This window comes from Pararge aegeria, chromosome 3, assembly GCF_905163445.1.
Source record: "Pararge aegeria chromosome 3, ilParAegt1.1, whole genome shotgun sequence".
Lineage (NCBI taxonomy): Eukaryota > Metazoa > Arthropoda > Insecta > Lepidoptera > Nymphalidae > Pararge > Pararge aegeria.
This window is the reverse complement of record NC_053182.1, coordinates 20,380,789-20,406,900: the sequence shown is the minus strand read 5'-3', so window position 1 is coordinate 20,406,900 and position 26,112 is coordinate 20,380,789. Positions and strand designations below refer to the sequence as shown.

The window sequence follows — 26,112 nt, the reverse complement described above, 5'->3', positions numbered from 1 at the left end:
AAAAAAGCTAAATTGGAACCAACTATTGCGTATTTAATGACTCTCCGTCCAGAAAAAACATTACAGTAATAATAATAAATATTTAATAATTTAAGTTAATTAATTAGATTTATTTATTAAGCGTGTTAACGAAAACTTCAACTCAGTGGCGCCCTCGGGCTATTCTAAAACGAATATAAATTAACCGCCGACTATGTGGCTATTGCTAACGAGTACACCCCGTCCGTTGTATCACTCTCGATTTGACAGTACAAGTTTACCATATCGATAATCGATAACCGATTCATTTATCGATACAAATAACAAGTTGTAATCGTATTTTAATTCTGTTTTTTTATTTGATTGATTGATTCCTAAATAACTTTTAATTAGCATTACTTAATTCTCTTATGTCGATAAAATTGAGCCTTCTACTCTTTTCACACCTTTGACATTCTGCGTTTAAGAATCAGATTATTCTTGACATCCTTGTTCGTTTATCATTGTCAAAAAGCACACCGTGCAAATGTCAAACAGAAAGTAATACAATGTGCGGAGATTAGGCGCTTGGCAGCCGGCGCCTGGCGTGGTGTTTGTGTGGTGAACTTGGCAACCAATTGGCGGACAGTCTGACAACTTGGCGGCCAACCACAGCTGACTTCGCTAAAGTGACTAAAATAGTTGGCAGTGGAGTTCTAAAACTTGGCCAAGTGTTAACACCAAGTTGGCACAGTAGCAAAATAATGTAGCCAACACGGATAGCTTTTGTAACCGTAACACATCCAATTCAATGTACGGACCACAGACAAGTTTAACGCCGTTACATTTTTAAATATTAATTTTTAAGTGATTAACGTATTCCTTAAGTTATAAGGGTAACCTTGCAGAAGTATAGCACAACTACCATTTTGCAGCTACCACTTGTAATGTGTCCGCTTCTAACACCTTATAGCTAGAGTACGTTAAACAATAATGTGGCCCGCACATAATACGAGAACCCTAGATTATTATCCACTACGTCTAAAATAGAATAGTCTCGAAAATTTCGAATTACCTAAAAGCTTTCATGCGTACCTGAACTTTAACATTATTATATTATTAATAAATGAATAAACGAACGATTTAAAATTGTATGCGCTTACTCTAATACTTATTTAGTTACAATGGTACACACATTTTAGCGCGGTAATACGACTTTTCATTAAATTACAGTTCTGAGTTTAGTGTCTATGGCAACAGTGGTAACATTTTAATCTCAACACTATAAAACGGCAGTATTATGTACTATCTTCTTCGACATCCTAAGCCATGGTTTTAGACTTTAACCTAAGAAACACTGTAGGTTAACGGTGCCTTAAGACTCTACCTACTGACCTCACACTCAGATCTGGATTCCTAGTCAGATTCAAATTCAAAATTCATTTATTTAAAGTAGGCCTAGTTTATAAGCACTTTTGAAACGTCAATTCAGTATATTTGTAGTGACTCTACCACCGGTTCGCAAGGCAGATCCTACTGAGAAGAGACGGCAAGAAACTCAGCAAATTGCTCTTTTTCAACATAATTTTACAGTTTACAATCTTTAGAATCTTGTGAGAGGTGATAGTGGAGCCTGCTTCTAAGCAGCCTTGAGAAATCTGCTTATAACGTTTAATACTTACATATTCAAACACACTGCGCTATCCGTTAGGGATCGACCTACACTATCGTCTATTTATTTGCTACGCTTGAAGGTTCTTTACCTGTTCTTTATATGACACCCCTCATAAACATAATACTCAAGTCAATCAATCACTCATCTTCATTCAAGCATGCTCAACTTATTATTATTGACAGATTTTCAACTTTGATGTTGTGATAGTACATTATACCGCCGTGCTCGGAACTGTAAGTTCATTAATTTTAACAGTGACGGCGTACAAAAGTCATCCGTACACCCTAAAACCTAAGCGTCTGATAGTTTGGCCAAGCAACACAAGTGTCAATTGTTTGCCGCCAAGCTGTCGGTCAGCGGCGTTTAGGCGCGGTCCACCATCAGCTCGAAGTGCACCGAGCCGCGCCGCTCGTACCGGTCGTAGAAGATATTCTTCGCCCACGCTTTGCACTCGATGTTGATGAGAACTCCCGCTACGATGAGAAAATATTCAGTTAGTTACACCAAATTCATATTTAGCCCTCTGGTATAATGGACTGGTGGAAGGGTATAAATTGGACGTGATATTTTTGATATGTTAAATCGATCGCTCATCTTTCGGATATAAATTTAAATTTATTCCATACGTTCTGCCGTGTTATTATTTTATGAGTAATTGATGAACTTTTATCTTAATATTTTAAATATGAAATTTCCAAGTTAGCCCAAATTAAAAAGATCACATTATCTTATAGGAGACAAAATTTATTGAACTTACTCCTTGGCTTCTCAAAGAGCACGGCGACGAGTGGGCTGAGGTATCCCTCCTTGTTGGTGAAGGGATAGTAGTAGGAGGGGAATCCGCGCCGAGGAATGTATTGCACGGGGCCGATGTTCTCTACGTCTGCAGGATTCTCACCCTCGCAGGACACCCACACTGTGTTAGCTTCTTTTTTGCCGGACTGCGCAAAAAAGTAAGGATTTATGAGAGTTCAATCAAACGAATGAGAACACACACAGATTTGTGTGTTCTGTTTTAATTTTATTAATTTCAAGCTCAGGACCTCTTTGGATAAGGAGAACCCATGATCTCGAAGCATGGAAGTACCTGGGGGTGTCCTATGCTAAAGCAAGACAATCAAGCGAAACCGGTGTCTTGATAAGTAAATACTCAGTAAGATAAGATTGTTGAAAAGGCTATAAATAAATAAATTTCAAGTTTAAGTGAGTATAAAACACACAATGAGTTAAACACGCATATAAAAGTGCGCAAATAGAAGTGCCATACGTAATTAAAACGGTATTGTATTTCAATTATTTACCTTAAGGAATTTCTGTTTGTTTGCTTTCGTTAGGTTAGGGTAGATTTTATTTTTAATTTCATGTTTTCTTCCTAGTTCGAAATTACAAACACACAAAGAGTTAAACACGTATATACGAGTAATAGTGCGCAAATTTAAGTGGCATAAGAAATTAATAACGGAGTTCTCTGTATTCCAATTATTTCTTTACCTTATTTATTTATTAGCTTTTCAAAGGAAACAAACAGTACTTATACTCATAAGAGTCATGCCGTAGTTTTATAACACATACACTAATGAAGCTACCACAACTTAGAAAATTCATTGGTTTATGTGATGGATGGAGGGAAATTTCTGTTTATGTGCATTCGTTAGATAAGCAAACTTTGTCACGCGCGCAATTTGACTTTGTTTACAAAAATAAAAGTTTGATGATTATGTAATTTTGTGGCTGTGAAACTTTTTGGTTCACGAATGAACTTGCTTTCGTGTTTCCTTTGCTCACCAGGACAAGCTCAGATTTGCTTTCCTAAGATATCAATTACTATTGAAGTAAAATACTTACGACCAACTTAATGTGTTGCTTCAGGTCATCTGGCATATTTGTTGGCAGGTCTTCTGTGTTGTTGAAGGGGTTTGGTGTCCAGTTGAAGATCTGGAAGGAAACATTTTTATTTATTACTAGCTTCTGCCCGCGACTTGTACACGCGACGTGGAATTGGGTCTAAGCTTTGCTCGTTAACAATTTTTAATCTTACCACGAGAATTGTTTAAGCGATCGGTATAGAAAGTACATGTCCTTTTCCATAGCATAGGTAACATGCATACCAAATTTCAAAACTGTCTGCTCTAGGCTTAGCTCGTAAACATTTTTCAATTTTCCTTTCAGAATTGCTTAAAAGGAATCGGGATAAAGAGTAGCCTATGTTCTTTTCCATATCAAAGGCTACATGTCATGTCTAATCATTAAAATCCGTTCAGCCGTTTTTGCGTGATTGAGTAACAAACATCCACAGCTCCACATTTATAATATTAGTAGGAAGTAGGACTAACTCACATTCTTTGTCTGCTTTTATGAAAAAAACCGCATAATTGACCTAGCAGCCGTGATATAATAAAATAAAAAAACTATAACTTTACGATCCCGAGTTTAAAAAAGGGGGAGGAGGAAATAAGTTTAAAAAGTGGGATAAGACTTCCCATGGTATTAACAATGCTGAAAGTACCGAACTTTATACGGTACTGATAGCAAAAAAGAAATCGGTTTCAATTTTAAGCATTTGTTCTAAGCTAAGAAAGAATTTCTCAAAGGCACAAGCCAATTTATTTTAGCAATCTTCAATTTCCATGGAATATAAAGCAGTCTATAGTACTCTCCGTCTTTTCAACTAACTCTGTGTCATAGATCAAGTTTATTGGTTGCTAAAAAAACACTCTCACATTTCATATTGGCTTCAAATATGTCTTAACGATTTTTCCGTGGGCGTGATCGGGTAACTTTTGTGGTTTTTAAAGTAGTATAAAAGTATCAGCAGAAGCAGCGTTTCAAATTAATTTCTTGATTTAAGGTACAATATTTATCCTCACCTTGTTCAGTTTGAGGAACACGCAAGGTCCAGCTTCCTCATAGTTGTACTGGTTGGCGGGAGTGCAGGGATGGAAATCGTCTATCGGCACGTCGCAGACTTGCTTCTCTGCTAAAGTTGCTGAGTTCGGAGAACAGGGTACCCTGTTCTCTGCGCCGGGGGCCTCTCCACTGCCACTGCCCTTCTTGTGGTACTCTGAAATAGTATAAAGACGCAATAATTAATAATCCACTAGCCAACCCAACCCTTTGATTTACTTCTGATATTTGACGGCCGATTGTCGCAGTGGGCAGCGACCCTGCTTTCTGAGTCCAAGGCCGTGGGTACGATTCCCACAACTGGATATACACGGGGTTTCGGGGGCCATTAATTGATCTAGCTAGGATTCATTTTTAGAAAAATTTGTCATTTTATTCGTGTTTTCTATTACATTCTGAAAAGGTGTGTGAAGTTCACCAGTACTGGACTAGCGTAGTGGAGTACGGCCTTAACTAAAACTTAACCCCTTCTCATTGTGGGGGGAGATCCGTGCCTTGTAGTGGGCCGGTAATGGGTTAACGTGATGATGATGATGAAGGTGATGAATACATGATATGAAATAACTGATATCATGAACTCACGTTGCAAGAATTCATCGATGACTGAGGCCCACTTGAGCACGGAGCCTTTGTCGTTAGCCTTGTAGTAAATAAGGGTGCTCTCCACGTTGGCAGTGTCCGGCATCGGTCGGAATCCAAGACCTGAGATAAAGAACCAAATATTAACATATTATCATTAACATTAGGAGAAAGAGAAAGCAATACAACACTTGTTTTTGAATGAAATTGAAATAAGAAACAAATTATACTTTATTTTTATCGATAGATAAATACTCGCGACTTCGTCCGCGTATGAGTCAATCGAGAAGCTAGAATAGATCTAATGTTTTTTTTTTTAATTCAAAATGCATATGAAAATTTTGGAACCAACAGGATTTGAACCTGCTACTCTCTGGCAATCGCGGCCTGAGCGCTTTCTCCAATTAAGCTCCTAACGTCGATGCCGAAATTAGTATATGCCTTTCACATCAGTCTTATAGCGACTGTAGCGTCATCTAGTAGGAAACGTTTTTCAAAGGTCCGTATTATAATGACACGTTTGAAACAAGAGACACATTTCCTTTTATTTTTTTTTGCCAATTTGACAGAATTTTGGTGTAAAATCGTCAAACTCTTACATCCCCTCTCCTAAATTGACGAAGCTGAATTTCGGGGATAAAAGTTATCCTATGTTTCAAGTTAGATCAAATTGCATACGTTGTGTAAATTTTATTAAAATCGGTTAAATAGTTTAGGAGTTCTTCGCGGACAAACAACGTGACGCGTAATTGATATATACATTAAGATAAGATAAGATGGTACCTGGATTACTGCCGATAAGCGATGCGTCCATCTGCCACTTAGGCATCTTGGAGTCCAGCGTCTGGTAGAAGATCGTCAGCATCGCGGCGAAGAACCCAACCAGAATCAGGTAGAAGATCAGGTAGAACAGAAGGATTTTTGCTGTGAACAAATGAAATTAATTAGTATAATAAGCAGGGTTCAGACCCTGGTCAAGGCATTATTAACTTGAACGTTATTCCGAAGATATACTAAGGTGCATTTCTTTTGTATGACTTTTTTTACAAAAGCTCGTAAATGGTTACTTGGAAGCTCTTGAACTTTTGCATACTCGTAAAACATTTTTGTGAACAGCGGTAGAACGAATTCGGGTAGGAATGCCGCTCTAAAGCGCAAAGTCGTGTTAATAATGATCGTGCTCGCGCAAATGATTTTAAAGATGCTATATTTCTGCTTTGCAAGCAATCGGGACTTCACTTTTGGATGCAACTATTTGATCAGAAATATGGTCAAGACAAACATATATATTTTTTTCGCAGCGAAGAACTACATAGAATATTAAAAGGTAAAATTCTCCACCTCATTTCAGCAGCACTCAGCACCTTAACAATATAGATCCGTGTGTAATCTTTCTTAAATTCGGTTACTGTTGACCCAATAAGGTAATTTCCAATTCCACGTAAAAGGAACTCGTAGGTATGCAGGATCAATACAAGCGTTTGTAATCGTAACTGGATATCCCGGGCAGTTAATCCACCGTACGTTGACAGCGTCAATGACATATTATGAAAATTAAGCTTAATTTGCTATACTCCGCGAAAAGCAGGAGAATCTGTATGGTGTAATTTATAATTTCTTCAATTCTTATACTCCACACCAAACAGATTTTCGGCAATCGGGCAAACGGGTCTTCTGTTAATATGAGGAGGTTTTGTACCGTAGTCCACCACGTTGGCCACTTCCGGATTGATATACTTCACACACCGTTGACAACATTATGGTAAACTCTCATTATTTGCCCAATGCCCTGTATTATTTATGACCAATGGCGTGCATAGAGGGCATGCACAGGGTATGCAGATGGTATAAAATGAAAAAAATCTCCAGTACAAGCTATAAAAAACTCAAGGGTGCATTGTAAGAGTTATAAAAATCCTACCCTCAAGTATTTATAACTAACTATTTATGACGGCCGACTGGCGCAGTGGGCAGCGACAATGCTTTCTGAGCCCAAGGCCGTGGGTTCGATTCTCAGAGCTGGAAAATGTTTGTGTGATGAAAATTAATGTTATTGAGTGTCTGGGTGTTTATCTGTAAATAATTAGTATTTATGTTATTTTTTTTTTTTTAATAAACCCACGCAAAATATGTTTTTCTAGGGAAATAATAATTAGTATGTATTTACAATAAATATAAGCCGTCTAACTGTTCACTTATGGGCATGGTACCCAAAATGCTGGCGCCTTTGAATTCCTAGACTTAGTCATTGGGCTAAATAAGTACTAGCTATTGAGTCACCAGACGTAAGGACCAATTTTTGAGACACGATGTTAATAAAATTTTAGTATTTATGTATATTATTCATGAAAATATTCATCAGTTATCTTAGTACCCATAACACAAGTTACGCTTACTTTGGGGCTAGATGACGATGTGTGTGTTGTAGTATATTTATAAAAAAAAATTATACTGGAAATTTTATTCAATTTTATATCATCTGCATACCCTGTGCATACCCTCTATGCACGCCACTGTTCATTACCAACCAATGTTGGTGATAAATAACTTTATTACTTGTTATAATATTAAATCCATCTGCCGCGATGGCTGGAGGGCAATCCGATTACACGCTAACATAAAATTTTCTTGGTACTGTCTCTAATAGCATTACACAGAAGCTTCGACTACTTGGTTTCAGCGAACGGAAAATGATATATTGATTTTTAGCTCTCATATAATATGTTGCGCTATATACTTGTGAAGCGGTGATAGCCCAGTGGGTAGGACTTCGACTTCAATTTCGGGGGAGCGAGTTCGAATCCCGGCACGCACCTCTAACCTTTCTAAGTCACGTCTCGTCAATATCACTAGCTTACATATACCTGGTAGTTCTCCATAATGTTTGAACATCCAGGTGTGTGGATTCCACCAAACACCAGTGCGGATTGGTGGACTTCCCAGGCGTTTAAGAACATTATGGCGAACTCTCAGGCATGCAGGTTTCCTTACGATGTTTTCCTTGACTGTTGAAGCGAGTGATATTTTAATTACTTAAAACCCACATAGCTTAGAAATGTAAGAGGTGCGTGCTGGAATTCGAACTCGGTCCCCGCGAAAGTGAAGCCGAATTCCTTACCACTGGGCTATCACCGCTTTGTAGCAGTAGATAAATATAGATAATGACCAAGGGTTAGTGTTTAATTAACCCGCAGTAATCTACCAACATACACGCAATAAAATAGAGCGAACCAGTCGATAAAAACTTTCATTTTACTGATAGCGCGGGTTTCAATCAGTTTAGTTTAATTTGCATGTTTACATTATTTCATGTGCTGTGTGGCCGCAGATAAGAATAGAGTAGTCACTACCCTTCCTAAGTCAAAGTCAAAGTCAAAAATATCTTTATCCATGTAGGTAGGCCCTTGGGTGGCACTTTTGATGCGTACATTACATGAGAATTACATTAGTGAGATGATGGCGATAACCATATTCGTAAACTTAAAAGTAAAGCTGCAAGGGTTCCAAATGTGTCCTGGTCTAAGAAGAAGCCCGTAACAAACTTAGCCGGGTGTTTGTTTTTTGTTATCACCATCTCACATTGTCATTTAAAATTAATCCGCGGGTGTCGTACGAGGCGTCTAAGGAAACAAAACGCAGAATGGACAACAGCGTGCTACTATTACTATCGACTGCGATCACGAACCCCTCTCTCCCCGCGTGGTGATAATGGGCAAACGCAAACCTTTCCGTTAGGAGAGGCCTTTAGTCCAACTATAATTCTAACCCTAAAGTTATGGATAGCACCACTAATTTCAGTGTGCCAAGATTCCAAAATAAGTTGGCGCATTGAATCCAAATTAAATTGATTAATAGATATCAGCAGGCGTAAGACACTCAACAAAAGACATCAGGAGCTCGCCTGGGGTGATCGACTAATTCAAGCTTATTTATTTATTCAAACTCTATATTTGTACACCACTACACAGGAATATAAAGGACGTATAGAGAAAAACACAAAGACTGGAGTAGAATAGGCGGCCTTATCGCTTAGAAGCGATCACTGCCACAAAAACTAGTGCTAGTGCGTAAGACAATAAGATTTAACTGCGTTTTTAAACATATCATGCGATTTTGCCTTTACGTTCTTAGCGAGAGCATTCCACAATTCGATGATGCAAGCTGCATTGTGAAGGAAAGCATATAAAACTTCGTCTCGTGGAATGGCATGCTTAGTGTCAGTATACGACATGATCTTAAGTCAGATGGCGTTCCTATAAAGTTGAACTTTTTCTTCAAGTAAGTAGGTGTTTTGGGATTAAATAACCTACAGTACATGGTACAAAAGAAAGTACGTATATGCAGATCCCGGAGACGGCGAATAGATCATATTACAACCATGTGCGTACCAATAATAGAAAAGATAATTGTAGTATAGCTGACTTGTAATATAACTGGTAGATAAGCGGGTAAGCAGCCATATACCTATTTGTCCAACGAATTAGTTTGGCCACCAAAGAGGCAATGCTGCCAGCATCTCAGGAACTGTGCCTCGCTGCGGTGGGTACGAAGACGTTTTAGATTTTATTTAGTTTTACATAATTTATTTTAGGTTATATTTATAAAACAAATATATTAATAATACCTTTAAAAATTAAAAACAAAATACTTTTAATGGCTTTATAATATTATGTACCTATAATGCTACTGATTTTATTTATTAATAGATTCCCTTGAACAGTTTTCAGCAGCACTCTAATAGTGTGCGATAATGGACACAGGTCGGTTGACGCGCGCACTCTAATTAAGCCGATACTAATTAGTGGCTCGAACTAGGCCGACCCGATCAGTGTGCGATGCATCCATTTGAAGATTCGAGACAACGACCGATGCTTCCTCTCAAGTCATCGCTCTCATCCTGAACCTATTAGCGTTACGTTCAACGCCGGCCTCATCTCTTGGATAAGAGAGAATGATTTAAAGCCTAAATCCTCGACGCTGCTTCTATAAGAGTAGGTTGGTGGAAGTCACAGGTTTATATTTCCCTCATAATGGTCAACTCATTATTGGTGACTTTACGGGTCTACTATCAGAATGAGAAGGGTTAAGGCCGTAGTCCACCACGCTGGCCAAGTGCGGATTGGTGGACTTCTCACAACCTTGAGAACATTAGGAAGGGAATGAAAGACGATTTGTGTAAACAGACTTATAAACATTGGTAAAGAATGAAGGACGATTTTCGTGTAAATAGACGAATGCTCCTGTAAACCACTATTAGGAATTTGATGTTTTTCCAGCATCAAAAGTAGCGTATCTTACTGGCCGTTCTTTAAACTAACTCTATGCCAAAAATTAGGTTGATTGTATTCCTAGTTTGGGCGTGAATGTGAAATGGTTCAGGCTGTAGTCCACCACACTGGCGCCATTGCGGATTGGTGGACTTCATTCACCTTTGAGAACATTATGAACTCTCAGGCATGCGGGTTTCTAGCGGTTTGCTTCACCGTTGAAACCAAGTGATATTTTAATTGCTAAAAACGCACATAACAAAGAAAAGTTAGTGGTGCCGGGATTCGAACTCCACGAAAGTGAAATCGAAGTCCTACCTACTGGACCATCACCGCTTCATATAGATATACTAGCGGACCCCAGCACCATCTGTCTTATATATAAAGATAGAAATATGATTATATATAAAGATTACCCTGTCATAAAAAAATACAGGACAAAGTTTTAATACGCTTTATTACATTAAGGTATCGCCTTGGAACTGTTTCTAAGATAAGTATTGTGTTTTAAGGTCACTAGGCCACCGAGAAGCTCAATGAAGTCTGATTATATTTTTGTATAAATATGTCACAATGTATGTGGTATAGGTGACTTAGCGCGCACCACAACGTGAGACTGAATGGGCTCATGAGATATTTGAATGAATATACTTTTATTGCACACCACAAAAAGTACATGGAAAAAGAAGAAAAGTATAACAAAACAACGTATACAATTTGGCGGCCTTTTCGCTTCATAGCGATTTATGAAGGTAGCTATGAAATCTTTAGTTTGTAAAATAAGATTAAATTTATTTGTATTAACAAAAAAAAAGGCGGCCTTATCTCTACTAAGCGATAATGCCGCCTTTTGTATACTGCTTCTGTCTGTGTTTTTTTTTATACTTCTATATTTTTTATGTGCAAAAACAACTAACCGAACGCAAACGCAGAGCTATGGATTAACGCAAATGAGTGTGTACACACAAGGGGGGCCTTTCCAGATCTCAACTAACGACTGACAACCAAACTACTAAAACTAAGTCGGAACAAACTAAGGACGGTAGTTCAAATTCAAATTCAAAATTCATTTATAGTTTCAAGTAGGCCTCATTTATAAGCACTTTTGAATAGTCGAGTCAGTCTGTTTGTAGTGACTCTACCACCGGTAGTAAGATGATAACAGGGCATTCCAAATTAAACAAACACCTTTTCATTTTAGGTATAACCGACAGTCCTCTGTGTAAAGCATGCATCGAGGTAGATGAAACACCGACACACGTAATGCTTCGATGTAAAGGAGTAGCAGAGCAACTCGCAACGTACCTTGGCTCCTCAGCATCACGCCCTGAAGCACTTGGCGACCTGGGCGGCCTGCTAAGCTTTAGGAGTGAGCTCGGCTGGCTGGAGTAACCCAGCGGGAGCTGTACCAGTGGCACTACGTACAACGGAAGGTTCCGGCCGACCAAGTACGGTGACAAGCCCAGGAGAAAGAAGAAAAGAAGATCAACCCATTACCGGCCTACTACGGGGCACAGGTCCTAGAATGAGCAGAGTTTTGACCGTAGACCACCACGTTGGCCAAGTGCGGATTGGTAAACTTCACACGCCAATGACAACGTTGTGGGTAACTCTCAAGCATGCAGATTTCATCAAGATTTTTTCTTCACAATTGAAATAAGTAATATAAAATTTCTTAATGCATACAATCACTCTGAAAAGTTAGAAGTGCTGGAGAGCGAGCTCGGTCACAAAAAGAGAATCCGAAGCTTTACTTTCTATATTAATTTTAATACTTGTTTCTTGTTTATTTTATTATTTTTAATTTTTTTTTTTTTTTTAATTTTTTTATATGTTAATTGCACTGTATATGGGCTATGGCTGAAATAAAATTTATATTTATTATTTACCACTGACCGCTTTTGCTACAGCATACCAGATAGGTACTTGATGATATCTAAAATGTCAGTAAAATGTCAATAGGTGATTCATTCGGTATTCCCGCGTAGGGTGGGGAAGTTCCTACCACGCATGCGTGGGCAATGAGGCTAGCTCCAACGCGCATCCGTCGTGACCTGCACAACACCTGCATAAATCATGCAGCCCACCACTAACGTGAAATGCATCGATTTATTTCCGTTTCCGTCGTAGAACTCATATGTTATGCGAACTTAGCTATAAAGAGTTCTTGTGAAACCTACTTTTCTAATGTAGAGCGACTGTTAGTTAAGTATTTTCGAACGCAGCTTTTCTTTAGAAAGACATAAAGAAGTGTCACCTACGAAAATCTTTTGGGAGTTGAGTATACGATCTATCTTATCTTAATATATATAAATCTCCTGTCACGATGTTTGTCCGCAATGGACTCCTAAACTACTTAACCGATTTTAAATAAAATTGGCACACCGTGAGCAGTCTGGTCCAACTTAAGAGATAGCATAGCTTAGATCTTTAATTATAGTCGCAATTTCATTTTATTGCAAATTATTTGTCTATAATTAATTGACAGTCACATGTTATATATATATATATACTACTATGGCTATGATATAATATGAGGCTTAGCGATACTGAATACATTAAAAACAAAATCAAACGCAGACGAAGTCGCGGGCAACAGCTATCTTAATATATATAAATCTTCTGTCACGATGTTTGTCCGCAATGGACTCCTAAACTACTTAACCGATTTTAAATTAAATTGGCACACCGTGAGCAGTCTGGTCCAACTTAAGAGATAGCATAGCTTAGATCTTTAATTATAGTCGCAATTTCATTTTATTGCAAATTATTTTTCTATAATTAATTGACAGTCACATGTTATATATATATATATATATATACTACTATGGCTATGATATAATATGAGGCTTAGCGATACTGAATACATTAAAAACAAAATCAAACGCAGACGAAGTCGCGGGCAACAGCTAGTAAATTATAAAAAGTCAACCTCTCAAAGAGGGAAGTTATAGCTACGAGTATATTGGTCCTAATTTTGTTTCGTAAATACCCTACCTATCTTTAGAAGAAGAGGAAATACTTAATTGCACACAAACATAAATATATACACAAAATAAAGTAGTAAACGGCTTGCAGAAGCGGCTTTATGCTGCAAGCAATCTCTTCCACGCAAACTCTGACAGTAAGAAACAGCTGCCAGAAAGAAGGGCTTAGGTTAAGTTAACGAATGCAGTTATCACCATCTCCTGAGATTAATGGAAAACACTGTAATATCTAGTCAAGTGACAATAAAATTACCTATTGGAACATAATATAAAATTCACCAAAATACCACCTAACGATCGGATTGCATGTTATTACTACAAAAGTAATTCTTTTGAACTCATTGCCTACTAGTCTAGTCGACAAGTTGAAAATGGTACAAAATAGAGATACTGCTCTTAAAATTACGTGCGATAGCTCATTGGATCCGGAATGACGTCTAGAAAAATGTGCTAAAAGCGTGTATTAGCACATAAAAAATTGCAAAAGTTATAAACAATTAAAGATGAAAAAAAAATGGCATTTCGTTTTTTGCCAATATTTCATAAACTATTAATATTTAAGAAATTTCAAAAAAAGATTCTGAAAGAGGAGGAAATTTCCAATAAAAAACTCCTAACTCCCGGAACTCTATCTCCATTATTTATAATTTTAATTTAACGCTGAAGATAGGTCCGCGCGCGACATTTTTAGGTTGCGCGCGCGGCGTCAAAAGCGAGTACGGCACATTAATTAATTTATTTAAGGTATTGAATATTTTTTTTTTAATTTGAAAAAATTATGGTGTGTTCTGAACACTATAAATAATTCATTGCCGTTGGAAATTTTACTTAAAGTTAATTTTTCAACAAGTTAAACAATTGTTAACTAACGAAATTTTCTCGAACTACCGTCTTAATTGTAAGTGAAAAAAAATGTTTAAATAATGGTTGTAAAAAATTTTCGCTTCGTAGAGCCTTTCTTACATACATACTTAACAAGATCGTGCCATAAAAGTTAAAAAAATATTTATACTTTGTTTATAACAATTTTTTTACTTGAACAAAAACTTAAAAATCCAAGTAATGTTGTTAAAAAATTTTTTTTTTTTCTAAATCATCATATTATCGTTTTTTTATTAATACAAGATATTAATTGATTTGCAAAAAAAATTTTTCCCGCCATTTGTTGATAAATTTTTTATAAACAAATTGATTAAATCAATATTTTTAAAAAAAATTTTTTCACAACTTTATTACATTATAAATATTATGATTTTTAAAAAAAAAATTTTTCCTTAATAACAATTTTTAATTGTTTATAATCGTTTTTTTTATATTTCTATTGTTTAAATAATTAGTTAAGAAATTATTTTTTTTCTAAAAATCATAATTGACAGTCCTCTATAAAATAACAAAAAAAAAATTTTTTTTATTAACAATTCTATTGTTTATTAACTTACCAATTTGTTATAAACAAATTTTCAACTTTTTTTTATTTTTTTTCTAAAACTTCTAAAATTAACAAAAACAACCATATATAACAAAGTATAAAAAAAAATTTTTTCAATTTTTTATTGTACTTTTAAAAAACACGTGTTACAAAAGTTGCAGCGGCTGCTTCGTTTGTCTACTAAAAAACTGAAATAACTTTTAAACTATTAGAGATAAATATTCTAGTCGATTTTATAAACAGTTAAACGATCTTTTAAATGAATTATTCAAAAAAAATTTAGTTATTACTAATTTATTGTTACGCGCATTTGTTTATAAAAACTTATATTTTTTTCGATGTTTTTCGAACTTTCGTGACTCCTAACTTTTTAAATAATGCAGATACGGTTACAGACCTTCAAGACTATTTTGTTAAGTAATAAAATATATAAACGTTGTAGTTGTTTATTTATAAATCATGTCATTTTTTAATTAATTATTGGCATTTTTTCTCTTTTACGGTTCTCTCGCTTCTCACAGTTATTATTTTTCTTGTAATATTCATCATTTATTTCGAGTTCTGTACTTAACAATGAACAGCTGCTTCTTTTAGAGCCCATTTTTTCTGTCCGACCTTTGAATCTTGTCCCTTCTGTTACCTGCTTTCTTTGCTGACGTGGCTTATATACATACCTGCAGGTATAGACATATCTGCTTCAGTTGAAAACGTGGCTCATAGTCGATCTTACAGTTACCAAAAACAGTTCAGTGTCCACAATGGTTGGAATGGATGCAGACTCATATAAGTTTAGCAAAAAGTACTGCGTGAAAACTCTGGCGAACACAAAACCAGTCTGTGTCATCGATAATGAGCCTATTACTGTTAACACTTCACTTTTATTTCAACGAATTGTAGCGGCTATGATTGACAACAAAGATATTGTAAAAACTGCTTTACTTCATGAGTTAGCTCCATTCCCTATGAGTTTATTTAATGATAAAGGGTTGATGAGAGAAAGCAATAAATCCGAGTTATACAAAGCATTACAGTCAACAACCTTCGTTCAACCGGATCCTTCTAAATATGAGTTCATTATTGATGGAGGATTTCTTTTACATAAAGTGGGTTGGCGTAAAAATGTTACATTTCAACAAATTTTTGAAGATTATACATCTTATATCTATAAACATTACTCACGTAATGCCACAATAGTTTTTGATGGATACAACACAGAAAATTTGGGTGTTAAATCATATGAACGCTACAGACGAGTACGTAACAAAACTTCCAATAATTAATTAAAAAATGACATGATTTATAAATAAATAAATACAACGTTTATATATTTTATTACTTAACAAAATAGTCTTGAAGGTCTGTAACCGTATCTGCATTATTTAAAAAGTTAGGAGTCACGAAAGTTCGAAAAACATCGTAAAAAATATAAGTTTTTATAAACAAATGCGCGTAACAATAAATTAGTAATAACTAAAATTTTTTTGAATAATTCATTTAAAAGATCGTTTAACTGTTTATAAAATCGACTAGAATGTTTATCTCTAATAGTTTAAAAGTTATTTCAGTTTTTTAGTAGACAAACGAAGCAGCCGCTGCAACTTTTGTAACACGTGTTTTTTAAAAGTACAATAAAAAATTGAAAAAATTTTTTTTTATACTTTGTTATATATGGTTGTTTTTGTTAATTTTAGAAGTTTTAGAAAAAAAATAAAAAAAAGTTGAAAATTTGTTTATAACAAATTGGTAAGTTAATAAACAATAGAATTGTTAATAAAAAAAATTTTTTTTTGTTAATTTATAGAGGACTGTCAATTATGATTTTTAGAAAAAAAATAATTTCTTAACTAATTATTTAAACAATAGAAATATAAAAAAAACGATTATAAACAATTAAAAATTGTTATTAAGGAAAAATTTTTTTTTTAAAAATCATAATATTTATAAAGTAATAAAGTTGTGAAAAAATTTTTTTTAAAAATATTGATTTAATCAATTTGTTTATAAAAAATTTATCAACAAATGGCGGGAAAAATTTTTTTTGCAAATCAATTAATATCTTGTATTAATAAAAAAACGATAATATGATGATTTAGAAAAAAAAAAAAATTTTTAACAACATTACTTGGATTTTTAAGTTTTTGTTCAAGTAAAAAAATTGTTATAAACAAAGTATAAATATTTTTTTAACTTTTATGGCACGATCTTGTTACGTATGTATGTAAAAAAGGCTCTACGAAGCGAAAATTTTTTACGACCATTATTTAAACATTTTTTTTCACTTACAATTAAGACGGTAGTTCGAGAAAATTTCGTTAGTTAACAATTGTTTAACTTGTTGAAAAATTAACTTTAAGTAAAATTTCCAACGGCAATGAATTATTTATAGTGTTCAGAACACACCATAATTTTTTCAAATTAAAAAAAAAATATTCAATACCTTAAATAAATTAATTAATGTGCCGTACTCGATTTTGACGCCGCGCGCGCAACCTAAAAATGTCGCGCGCGGACCTATCTTCAGCGTTAAATTAAAATTATAAATAATGGAGATAGAGTTCCGGGAGTTAGGAGTTTTTTATTGGAAATTTCCTCCTCTTTCAGAATCTTTTTTTGAAATTTCTTAAATATTAATAGTTTATGAAATATTGGCAAAAAACGAAATGCCATTTTTTTTCATCTTTAATTGTTTATAACTTTTGCAATTTTTTATGTGCTAATACACGCTTTTAGCACATTTTTCTAGACGTCATTCCGGATCCAATGAGCTATCGCACGTAATTTTAAGAGCAGTATCTCTATTTTGTACCATTTTCAACTTGTCGACTAGACTATACATTCTTCGTAGTAAAGTAACACGCATTTGACAAAAGTTATTTTCGTTACAGAAACGTGACTTTAAGTATTTTCTTAGGTTAATAATAGGATTTAAAAAATGAAAACATTGATCCAATGTTCTCTAAATAGTATGCCAGTAATGTAATAACTTTTGTATTATGATTTTTGCCCACTGATAGTTTGTTCCTAAGAAACCTCAGTCATATATTTTTCTTTTTTTATAGGAATAATTGACTGTCCAAGACTGTACTACAAAGTGCGCTTCGTGTTCATCTGAGGCAAAGGTGTAAGACCCTTGCGCCTGTAATTACACGGACAAGTCCTTTAGACTGGAACGTAGCAATGCTTCTTGGAGGCAGCAAGAAGCATGTTTTAGTACTTCCTCCGACGAGTCTTCTGCTACTAAGAGACAAACAGCACTAAATCATCACTGACAACTCGCTCTGTTTAAAGAACTTGATAGTTTTGTCTCTTTCAGCCGAACAACGCTGAAGCGAATCATTTTAAGTGTGTAATTTGAATTATTTATGTATTTCATACTAATTGGGGATGTTATATGTAATATATTTATATAGATATTTATGTTATATATTTTATTTGTATTTATATATAATATATTTACATATATATTATAGTTATATTTAAATATATATATATATATATATATTATTTATATTTATATATTTGTATAATTTTTAAATCTTATTTATTGCACCACCTACCTCTTTTCTACGTTTTTTCCTTTTACGCCATTGGTTGCCTGGAATAAATCGCTATGTAGCGATAAGGCCACCAAATTGTACTCTCTTGATTGTATTTATATCTTTGTAACTACTTTTTGTTTCTTTGGTGTACAATAAAAGTGTATTCATTCATTCATTCATAGTTATTCAGATTTCAGACCGTATTTATTGTTCTGATTCTAAAAAATGGATATTGTAGGTACAACATTTGCATAAAACAAGTCATTTTCAGTGCAAACTTACATTAGTCTTACACATAAGTCTTGGTCACCATAGAGAGCGCTCAATTTAGTTCATAATCCAAGGATGAACTAGTTCGCTCTGAACTAGTTTATTAGTTCTTTTTTTGAAATAATTTATGATAAGAACAATAAATAAAGAAAGTCCTGTTTATTTTTATGGATGGGTATGTGAAGTTGTTTAGTATCGATATCGAAATATCAAGGAGCGCACATTAAAAGTAAATACATAACTCGGTTGGTCACATAGCGACACTGTCTCGTAAAGTGGACGCTAAAAGAAATATAAAAAGAATAAAGACCGGGATTTTCAATGAACTAGTTCGCATAGTTCACCTAAAGGAGCGCTCTTTCCACTTAGATCGTTCGCGAACTACCCAAGACTAGAAAACATACCATATAAAATCTCATACCAAGCCCAAAGTTACGAAATTAGAATTTTCCATCTCCGTGTTTCGGAGAAAGCATTAATGCTTTGTGTCATTGTTTTGGGTAGCAAATCAACAGTTTTATTATCCAAGTGATGGCACCACTTAGATAATAAAATTCCTTGGGGCATTTAACACCATTATGCCATAAGGAGGGACTTGTCACGACACCGGCGGCCTGGCGCGGACGGTAAAGCGTCCTTGGATCGATCTGGCGAAGGACGTGGCGCGCGCAGCCTAACCGGCGCCCCGTACGCCTTGCCCCATATCTGTGACCCCTAGGGTTGTCGACACCTTTTAAATATAGAACTACAGAAAGCCATGTATGTATTTGTTTTTATTTTATACTAGCGTACCCAGCCCGCTTCCCCGGGCTAGATCTTGCTTTATTTTATTTAAACAATAAACTTACATCATAAAATTTTTAATTTAAGTCTCATAATATTTTAAATCATTTATTTCTCTCCGTATTCATTCTCTTCTATTCTCTTCTCGAGCGGGTGAAAATCATTATCTACACCCATGTACACCCAACAATAGAATATCATCATAGTAAATAAAAGCTATATTTGGCAGTTCAAAAATAGGAGTGCTCCGATGGTCACCAAACTTTAAAGGATTACTCGCCAGGTCAATCCGGAGATTCCCTGAAAGTTTCATTGAAATCGGTCCAGCCTATACGGAACATACCCACACACTTTCTCCTTTATGTATATAGATTTATTTTATTATATATTTCAGCTGAAAATGAAAAAGCACTGGCACAAGACCCACATTATTGTCCACCATTGTGATGTATGTTTAAAAAAATCAAGTTAGTGCCTAAAACAATAAATCTGATCTTTTTCCCTATAGAAAGTTGAAAATATAAAAATAAATCACGCAAAATTGATATGAACTGATTGTGATTTTATTTTTAATCCACTACAGCTTAGCCTTTGTCCTAAATCTCACTTTTTACTTAATCTCACTTATATGTATATTATAAGTATTTATGTATATTATTCATAAAAAATATTCATTAGTCGTCTTAGTACCCATAACACAAGCTACGCTTACTTTGGGACTTAGATGGCGATGTGTGTATAACTCATGAGAAAAAATAGCCTAAAAATAAATTAAATTCTCGTATGCCTTTGGTTGCCGAGAAGAGATCGTTATATAGCCTTCAACCTTCAACCTTATTGTGCTATTGTATATGTATCTCTTTGATTTTTTCTGTGGTGTACAATAAAAGTATTCATTCTTTCATTCATAACTGCCTCATTGGTCAGGTGATAAGATAAGTCAATTCTCGACATTATATAAATTTGTATGGGGCCTATTTAAAGCAATGCAAAAAACACGCAAATATACCAGAAAACGGCGCAGCAAACATTGAATGAATGTATGAATACACTTTTATTGTACACCAAAGAAAAAAAGTAGGGACAGAGATATAAATACAATTTATTTATTTATTCCCCATCTTACATTTTTGTCATTACAGGAAAAAGTTATCCTAATACGACAATGCAGCATGTTATGTTAATTTTAATAGTATATATAACTATAATGTTTATGATAAAATCCAAATCGCTATATTTGTGAGTTCACTCAGAGTGCAACAAAATAAATCCGTCTTCATTTAGTGGCCTTATCGCTACGTAGCGATTTCTTCCAGGCAACCAAAGGCGTAAAAGGAAAAACATAGAAAAGAGGTAGAAAACATTCTAAATTCAGAGTTTATAAAATAAGATATCCATAAATTTGAGAACTGTGAATTCGTGGATGATTGTTATAAATGACTGCATATTCCTAGGTTGGCAACCCTGGCATTCACTAATTGTAACAAATTAATTTAAAGTAGTGGCGACAGATTCTAATACATACATGCATCGTATTGTTTACTAATTCACTCGCTAAATTGAAACGCTTGGTTATTTAACCTACTACACTTAAGCCTCAACAGATGCCCGTCCACCCACGATGTACGTCCTGGACATAAGGATCCACAGACTATGGTCTTGGCTTGTGTCCAGCGAACTCTACAATTTTCGATGATGGGTAACCATTTCAGATCCCCGGATTTTAGGAACCTGCTTTGAGTTTTATCTTATCCGTGGGATGTGGAAAGTCCGCGCAAAAACCCAGTGGCATTATGAATGAATAATTTCTGAAGCTTCTTATCTCTGTCTAGTGGGAGGTTTCGGGCGTGCCTAGTTACCACACTAAGCGATTTCTCGTTCCAGTGGTCGCCACGTGGAAACCGATTAGGGGTATTAATTAACTGTCACACTATCAATCCCTATCCCTATCCCAACTTAATATTATAAATGTGAATGTAAGTTTGTTTGTTACGCTTTCACGCAAAAAGTAGTACGCAGTAGGTATAATAATTATTGCAATCTGATTTATTTATTTATTTATTCGCTTTTCAAGGGAAACAGGGTTTCAGGACATCAAGTCACCTATGTATACCTATCTACTTATGATTGTAAGAAAAAAAAAAATGAAAAAAAAAATTCAAGTTGGTCAGTTGTAGCTTGCTTCGGCTGCGACTGGTAAACAATTTAGCGTACCGGTACGGTAATGCGTAGCAAACTATTATGAGTTGATTGTTTTATATTTCAGTTAAGTGTCTAATATGTTTCGAGTTAGTTCCAATAGTGGCGATTTCGATATAATCGTTTAATTTTTATTAAGACAAAACTGTAACCTACCCAGAAAGATATCTGAACTGAGGTCATTGACATTGATTGGGATGTTAGTCGTTTCATATAAAAAGAACGCTTTTAGTGACTATAATTGCCGGTACATGCTCTCTTACAGGAGAGACGGCCATATAACGGACATTTATTTAGCGGAACAGACGAACATGTTGAAACATGTTATAGAGTTAAAACACTTTCCGTTCTAAATTAAAATATTTTAACTTACACAGCACGCTCACGACACTTCAAAAGAGTTTAATACAAATGTTTCTATGCGAGTTTTAGCCGAATAATGGAAATGTTTTGTTGATGGCGTATTGTGTATCCTTGCTTCAACCAATCGATTGTTATTTTCCTAGAAAATGGTACATGCAACATGTTTACATATGTGTTAATAAATATAAAGTGTCACATATCCTGGCAAGATTAGCGTGAAAAAATAAGCCTAAAAATAAATTAATCATTTGTGTTTTAGGGGTATGACTATCAAACTTACTAACAGGTTAGCCCACTACTATCTTAGACTGCATCACAACTTGTAGTGGAATAAAACAAAAAGGAATCGGAAACGCGTTGCCACGCGTTTCCGATTCCTTTTTGTTTTATTTTAGTGAAATAATAATTTAATTCAATTGTATTAACTTTTACTTTACCTAACCTAACCAATTTTATTAATATTAATGAGAAATTATATTCTCCATTTTGTGATGGCGGCCATCTTGAATTTGAAACAAGCTAGATGTAAGTAAAAACCGGCGACAACGTAATCTTTTTAATGTGAAAATCTGGTAACACTTTTGTATAATCAGATGTTTGCAATCTTTGGCATATAATTATCTAACTTGTCCTCTGCGCACGTTTAAAATCAGCGCCCCTTTTACATGACACCTACCATGCAAATCATTAAGTTTGACAATTTATTGTTGTTATTAAGATAAATCGAGCTATTGTGTGGAAGCATGAAAAAAATAATGTAACTTTTTAATAAATTAATATTTTGTGTCGCAATTAGGTATTATTGGTTGTAACAGGAATGTTATATAAGAAAATATGAGTGATAAGAAGTTTTGAGGAAACTGATAACGTCCGAAATAAATAATCTTATTAAAAATCATCAACATTTACAATCTTTCCCCGTCTTGCGGCAGATGAAAGCGAAGCAGTCAGCTTCGCTTTCATCACTGAACTGGCATAGTGACAGTTGACGCACGAAACAGATAACACCTTCATCTGACTAAGTATTAGTTTTTACTTTTTTTGACATCAATTAATATGCCGTACGTAACCTATTGTGTAACATTTCATGCCAAATTATTGGCAATACACTGTACCCTAAACAAATATATAACACCTTATTGACGTGTATTTTTCAATAAATGATTATTGACTGAAACGACGATCGGAACAATAACGGTCGACTCAACCCTCCACATGGCGGTAATCTCGTGAGCAAGGTCCAAGTATTTAGATACTTTTTCACTTTTTTATTATTATTTTTTTTTAATAGAAAACACCTTAGCACCTTGCACTACAATGGCGCATTAATAAATTCAGAATGATGATACAAAATCTATGCCTGAACTGAAAAGGTCAGGCAGGTTTACTGCCGACTGTCACGAAAAGACATTTTCCTTATGTTGGCAGACTTGATTTCCTATGCGCACGCAAGATGTCGCATAGATAGCTAAGTAGCTATAATCTGTAACTTGCGGCTATTTATAATATCAATTAGAGGTTTACCGAGTGCTCTATGATTACGAAATGCGAATGCTAACATTGGTACTAATTCGCTCTCTATACTTAGTTATTAAGTAACTGAGTCCTAGGCCGTGAGTTCGATTCCCACAACTGGAGAATATTTGTGTGATGAACATGATTGTTTTGATTCTGGGTGTTTATCTGTATATTATAAGTATTGATGTGTATTATATTCATAAAAAAAATATTCAACAGCTGTCTTAGTACCCATAACACAAGCTACGCTTACTTTGGGGCTAGATGGCAATGTGTGTATTGTCGTATTATATTTATTTATTTATTCTATTTCCTGTTCCTGAGCTTTGGCAGGTTCATTATATCCTTTGTCAGGGGGATATAATTTTTGCCTGCCTGTGCAGGTAAGGTTCAATTTAAAATAAACCCTTGTGACCTTCAAAAACCGCTATGGAATATAACAATGGTATTTACGCTGCTGTGCTCGCATTTCTAAGGGGTCCATTGATGAACTAAGACTGAGGGTTCGCCAAAATCTTTCTATATATATTTGTGCGTGTGTATGTCACTGAACTCCTCCTAGATGGCTGGACCGATTTGAATGAATTTTTCGGTATGGGTTTGTGTGGCACCCTGGATGGATTAGATTCACAAATCAGCCCGACAGATGGCGCTGGGATCCGCTAGTCTTATATAAAGGTTAATGGGTCAATGGAGTATATTAGCAGCAGTGGCGTGCATAGAGGGTATGCACAGGGTATGCAGACGCTATAAAATGAATAAAATCTCGGATAAAAGATACAAAAAACTTAAGGATAGGCATTGTAAGAGTTATAAAAAGCCTACCCTTAAGTATTTATAGCTCATACTGGGGATTTTCTTTATTTTATATCATCTGCATACCCTGTGCACACCCTCTATGCACGCCACAGATTATCAGCATTATTAAAGCAGAATAAAATCAGAGCAACATTTCGTATTACGAAAATTATAATTGGCCTTTTTAAATTTTTTTGTATTAGGATAAATAGATATCTTAAAGTTTAATAGTTTATGAGATGGTCAATCTCATACTAATATATGAAGCTGAAGATCTTGTATGTTTGCTTAAGCGCATAAATCTCAAGAACTACTGGTCCGATTTGTAAAATTATTTCAGTGTTGGATAGCCGAATAATTGTGGATCACGCTAAGTCCAATAGGAGGATAATGAAGAAGGTTTTAAAATCGGGGTTTGGTTTTTCTTTTGAGAGATTCCGCTGCCTGCGCCGCGTAGACGGTTAAATTTTCGCAAAAATCTTGGATCTATCTTTTAAAGTTGCCTTTTACGCGGACGAAGTCGCGAGAGATCGCTAGTCTCATATAAGATGGGAGGGGAAGCAACATATCTTACCAAATCTCATCAGGAGAGAGGGGGAGGGGAGAGTCTATATTAAAAAGTCATTTGACAGGACTTGAAATAGTTTGTCTCTTTCAACAGGGAATAATGTGAAAAGGACAGCAATACTTTCAGGTTGTCGGTAAGTTATTTCAAATAACATAGTATCTGCTATATCGAAATAGACAGGACAAAGGATATCGCATAAAGAAAATATCTGAAACAAAAGGAAATCTTTCAGCGTTAACTGTGAATAAGCAATGAAACAGCTTTTAATATATATTTTTTTCATATTCGATGTTAAGTCTGCGCATAGCATTAGCGATACTTAATATAAGGTGAGAACGTAATGTCACCAGATGGTAAGTGATGATGCCGTTTAAAACGGTAGCGCGCTAACCTGGAAGGGGTATAGACGTTTATTGATCCCGCACCCCTATTCTGTTCAGCGCGGTATCTCGAACAATAAAACTTAACTGGTACGAGAAGCTAAGATATATAGTTAGCTAAAGCTAGCCGCGGCCGAAACCTCCCACCAAACCAAAATATACCCAGTATAATATTTTCAACTATTATATACCGAATATTTTATTATCGATCAAATATATTCTCTGAAAGAGTGTTACGCAATAAATCCCAACAAACAATGTAAATGAACAAAACAACAATTTAACATGAAAGCATTTGATATGAAAATGAAAATCTTTCAGCTTATTTTAATCAATGATCTTCCCTCCATAATACGTAATTTTGAAGTCACTAACATGACTTCGCCCATATTCTATTTAGACTTATCGTCCTTTTACTCTATTAATATTCAGAGGGATGGATTTAGTCCTTCCCTTAGTACAAGGACTTATCAAACTTAGGGGTAGAAAATGACAGAAACTGACTCACCCCAGCTTGATCCCGTGCGGCCCAGGAACTGCCCCGTCTCCGAGTTCCACAGGAAGACCTTGAAGCCCTCCCATTTTCCTAGGTCCGGTGGTGGGGCATAATACTGCTCAGCAACTTTATTCTTGTCTGCCATTGTCGAACGCCTAGCCGGACTGCGGTGCGGAATCGATTGCCGGCTGCTTCGCCCCTGCTCGCCTCGCCCCGCGCACCCCGCACCCCTGCAACCCCCATTCGCCCCTTACGTAACGATTACGTAAGTCGGCGCGCGCATCTTCGAACCAATATAGAGGTACGAGACTCGACCAGCGAGCCGGTCAAATATTACCCCTTGCTCGCCTGATTTTGTCACGCTGGAGAAGGACGCGGAAGGTCATCTGAAACTGGTCG

At 35.4% G+C, this 26,112-nt stretch overlaps 1 protein-coding gene across 1 annotated transcript; it reads right to left on the bottom strand.

Moving 5' to 3' along the window:
• On the bottom strand, window positions 1-25,887 carry LOC120637214 (sodium/potassium-transporting ATPase subunit beta-2-like). Its single transcript, XM_039908934.1, has 7 exons — window positions 25,726-25,887; window positions 5,900-6,040; window positions 5,120-5,239; window positions 4,501-4,694; window positions 3,479-3,568; window positions 2,391-2,574; window positions 1-2,106 (listed from the first exon to the last, which is right to left on the bottom strand). Exons 1-7 carry the CDS (start codon window positions 25,856-25,858, stop codon window positions 1,997-1,999), a joined length of 972 nt encoding a protein of 323 aa, XP_039764868.1. The 5' UTR covers window positions 25,859-25,887; the 3' UTR covers window positions 1-1,996.
• Between the last annotated feature and the right edge of the window lie 225 nt (window positions 25,888-26,112).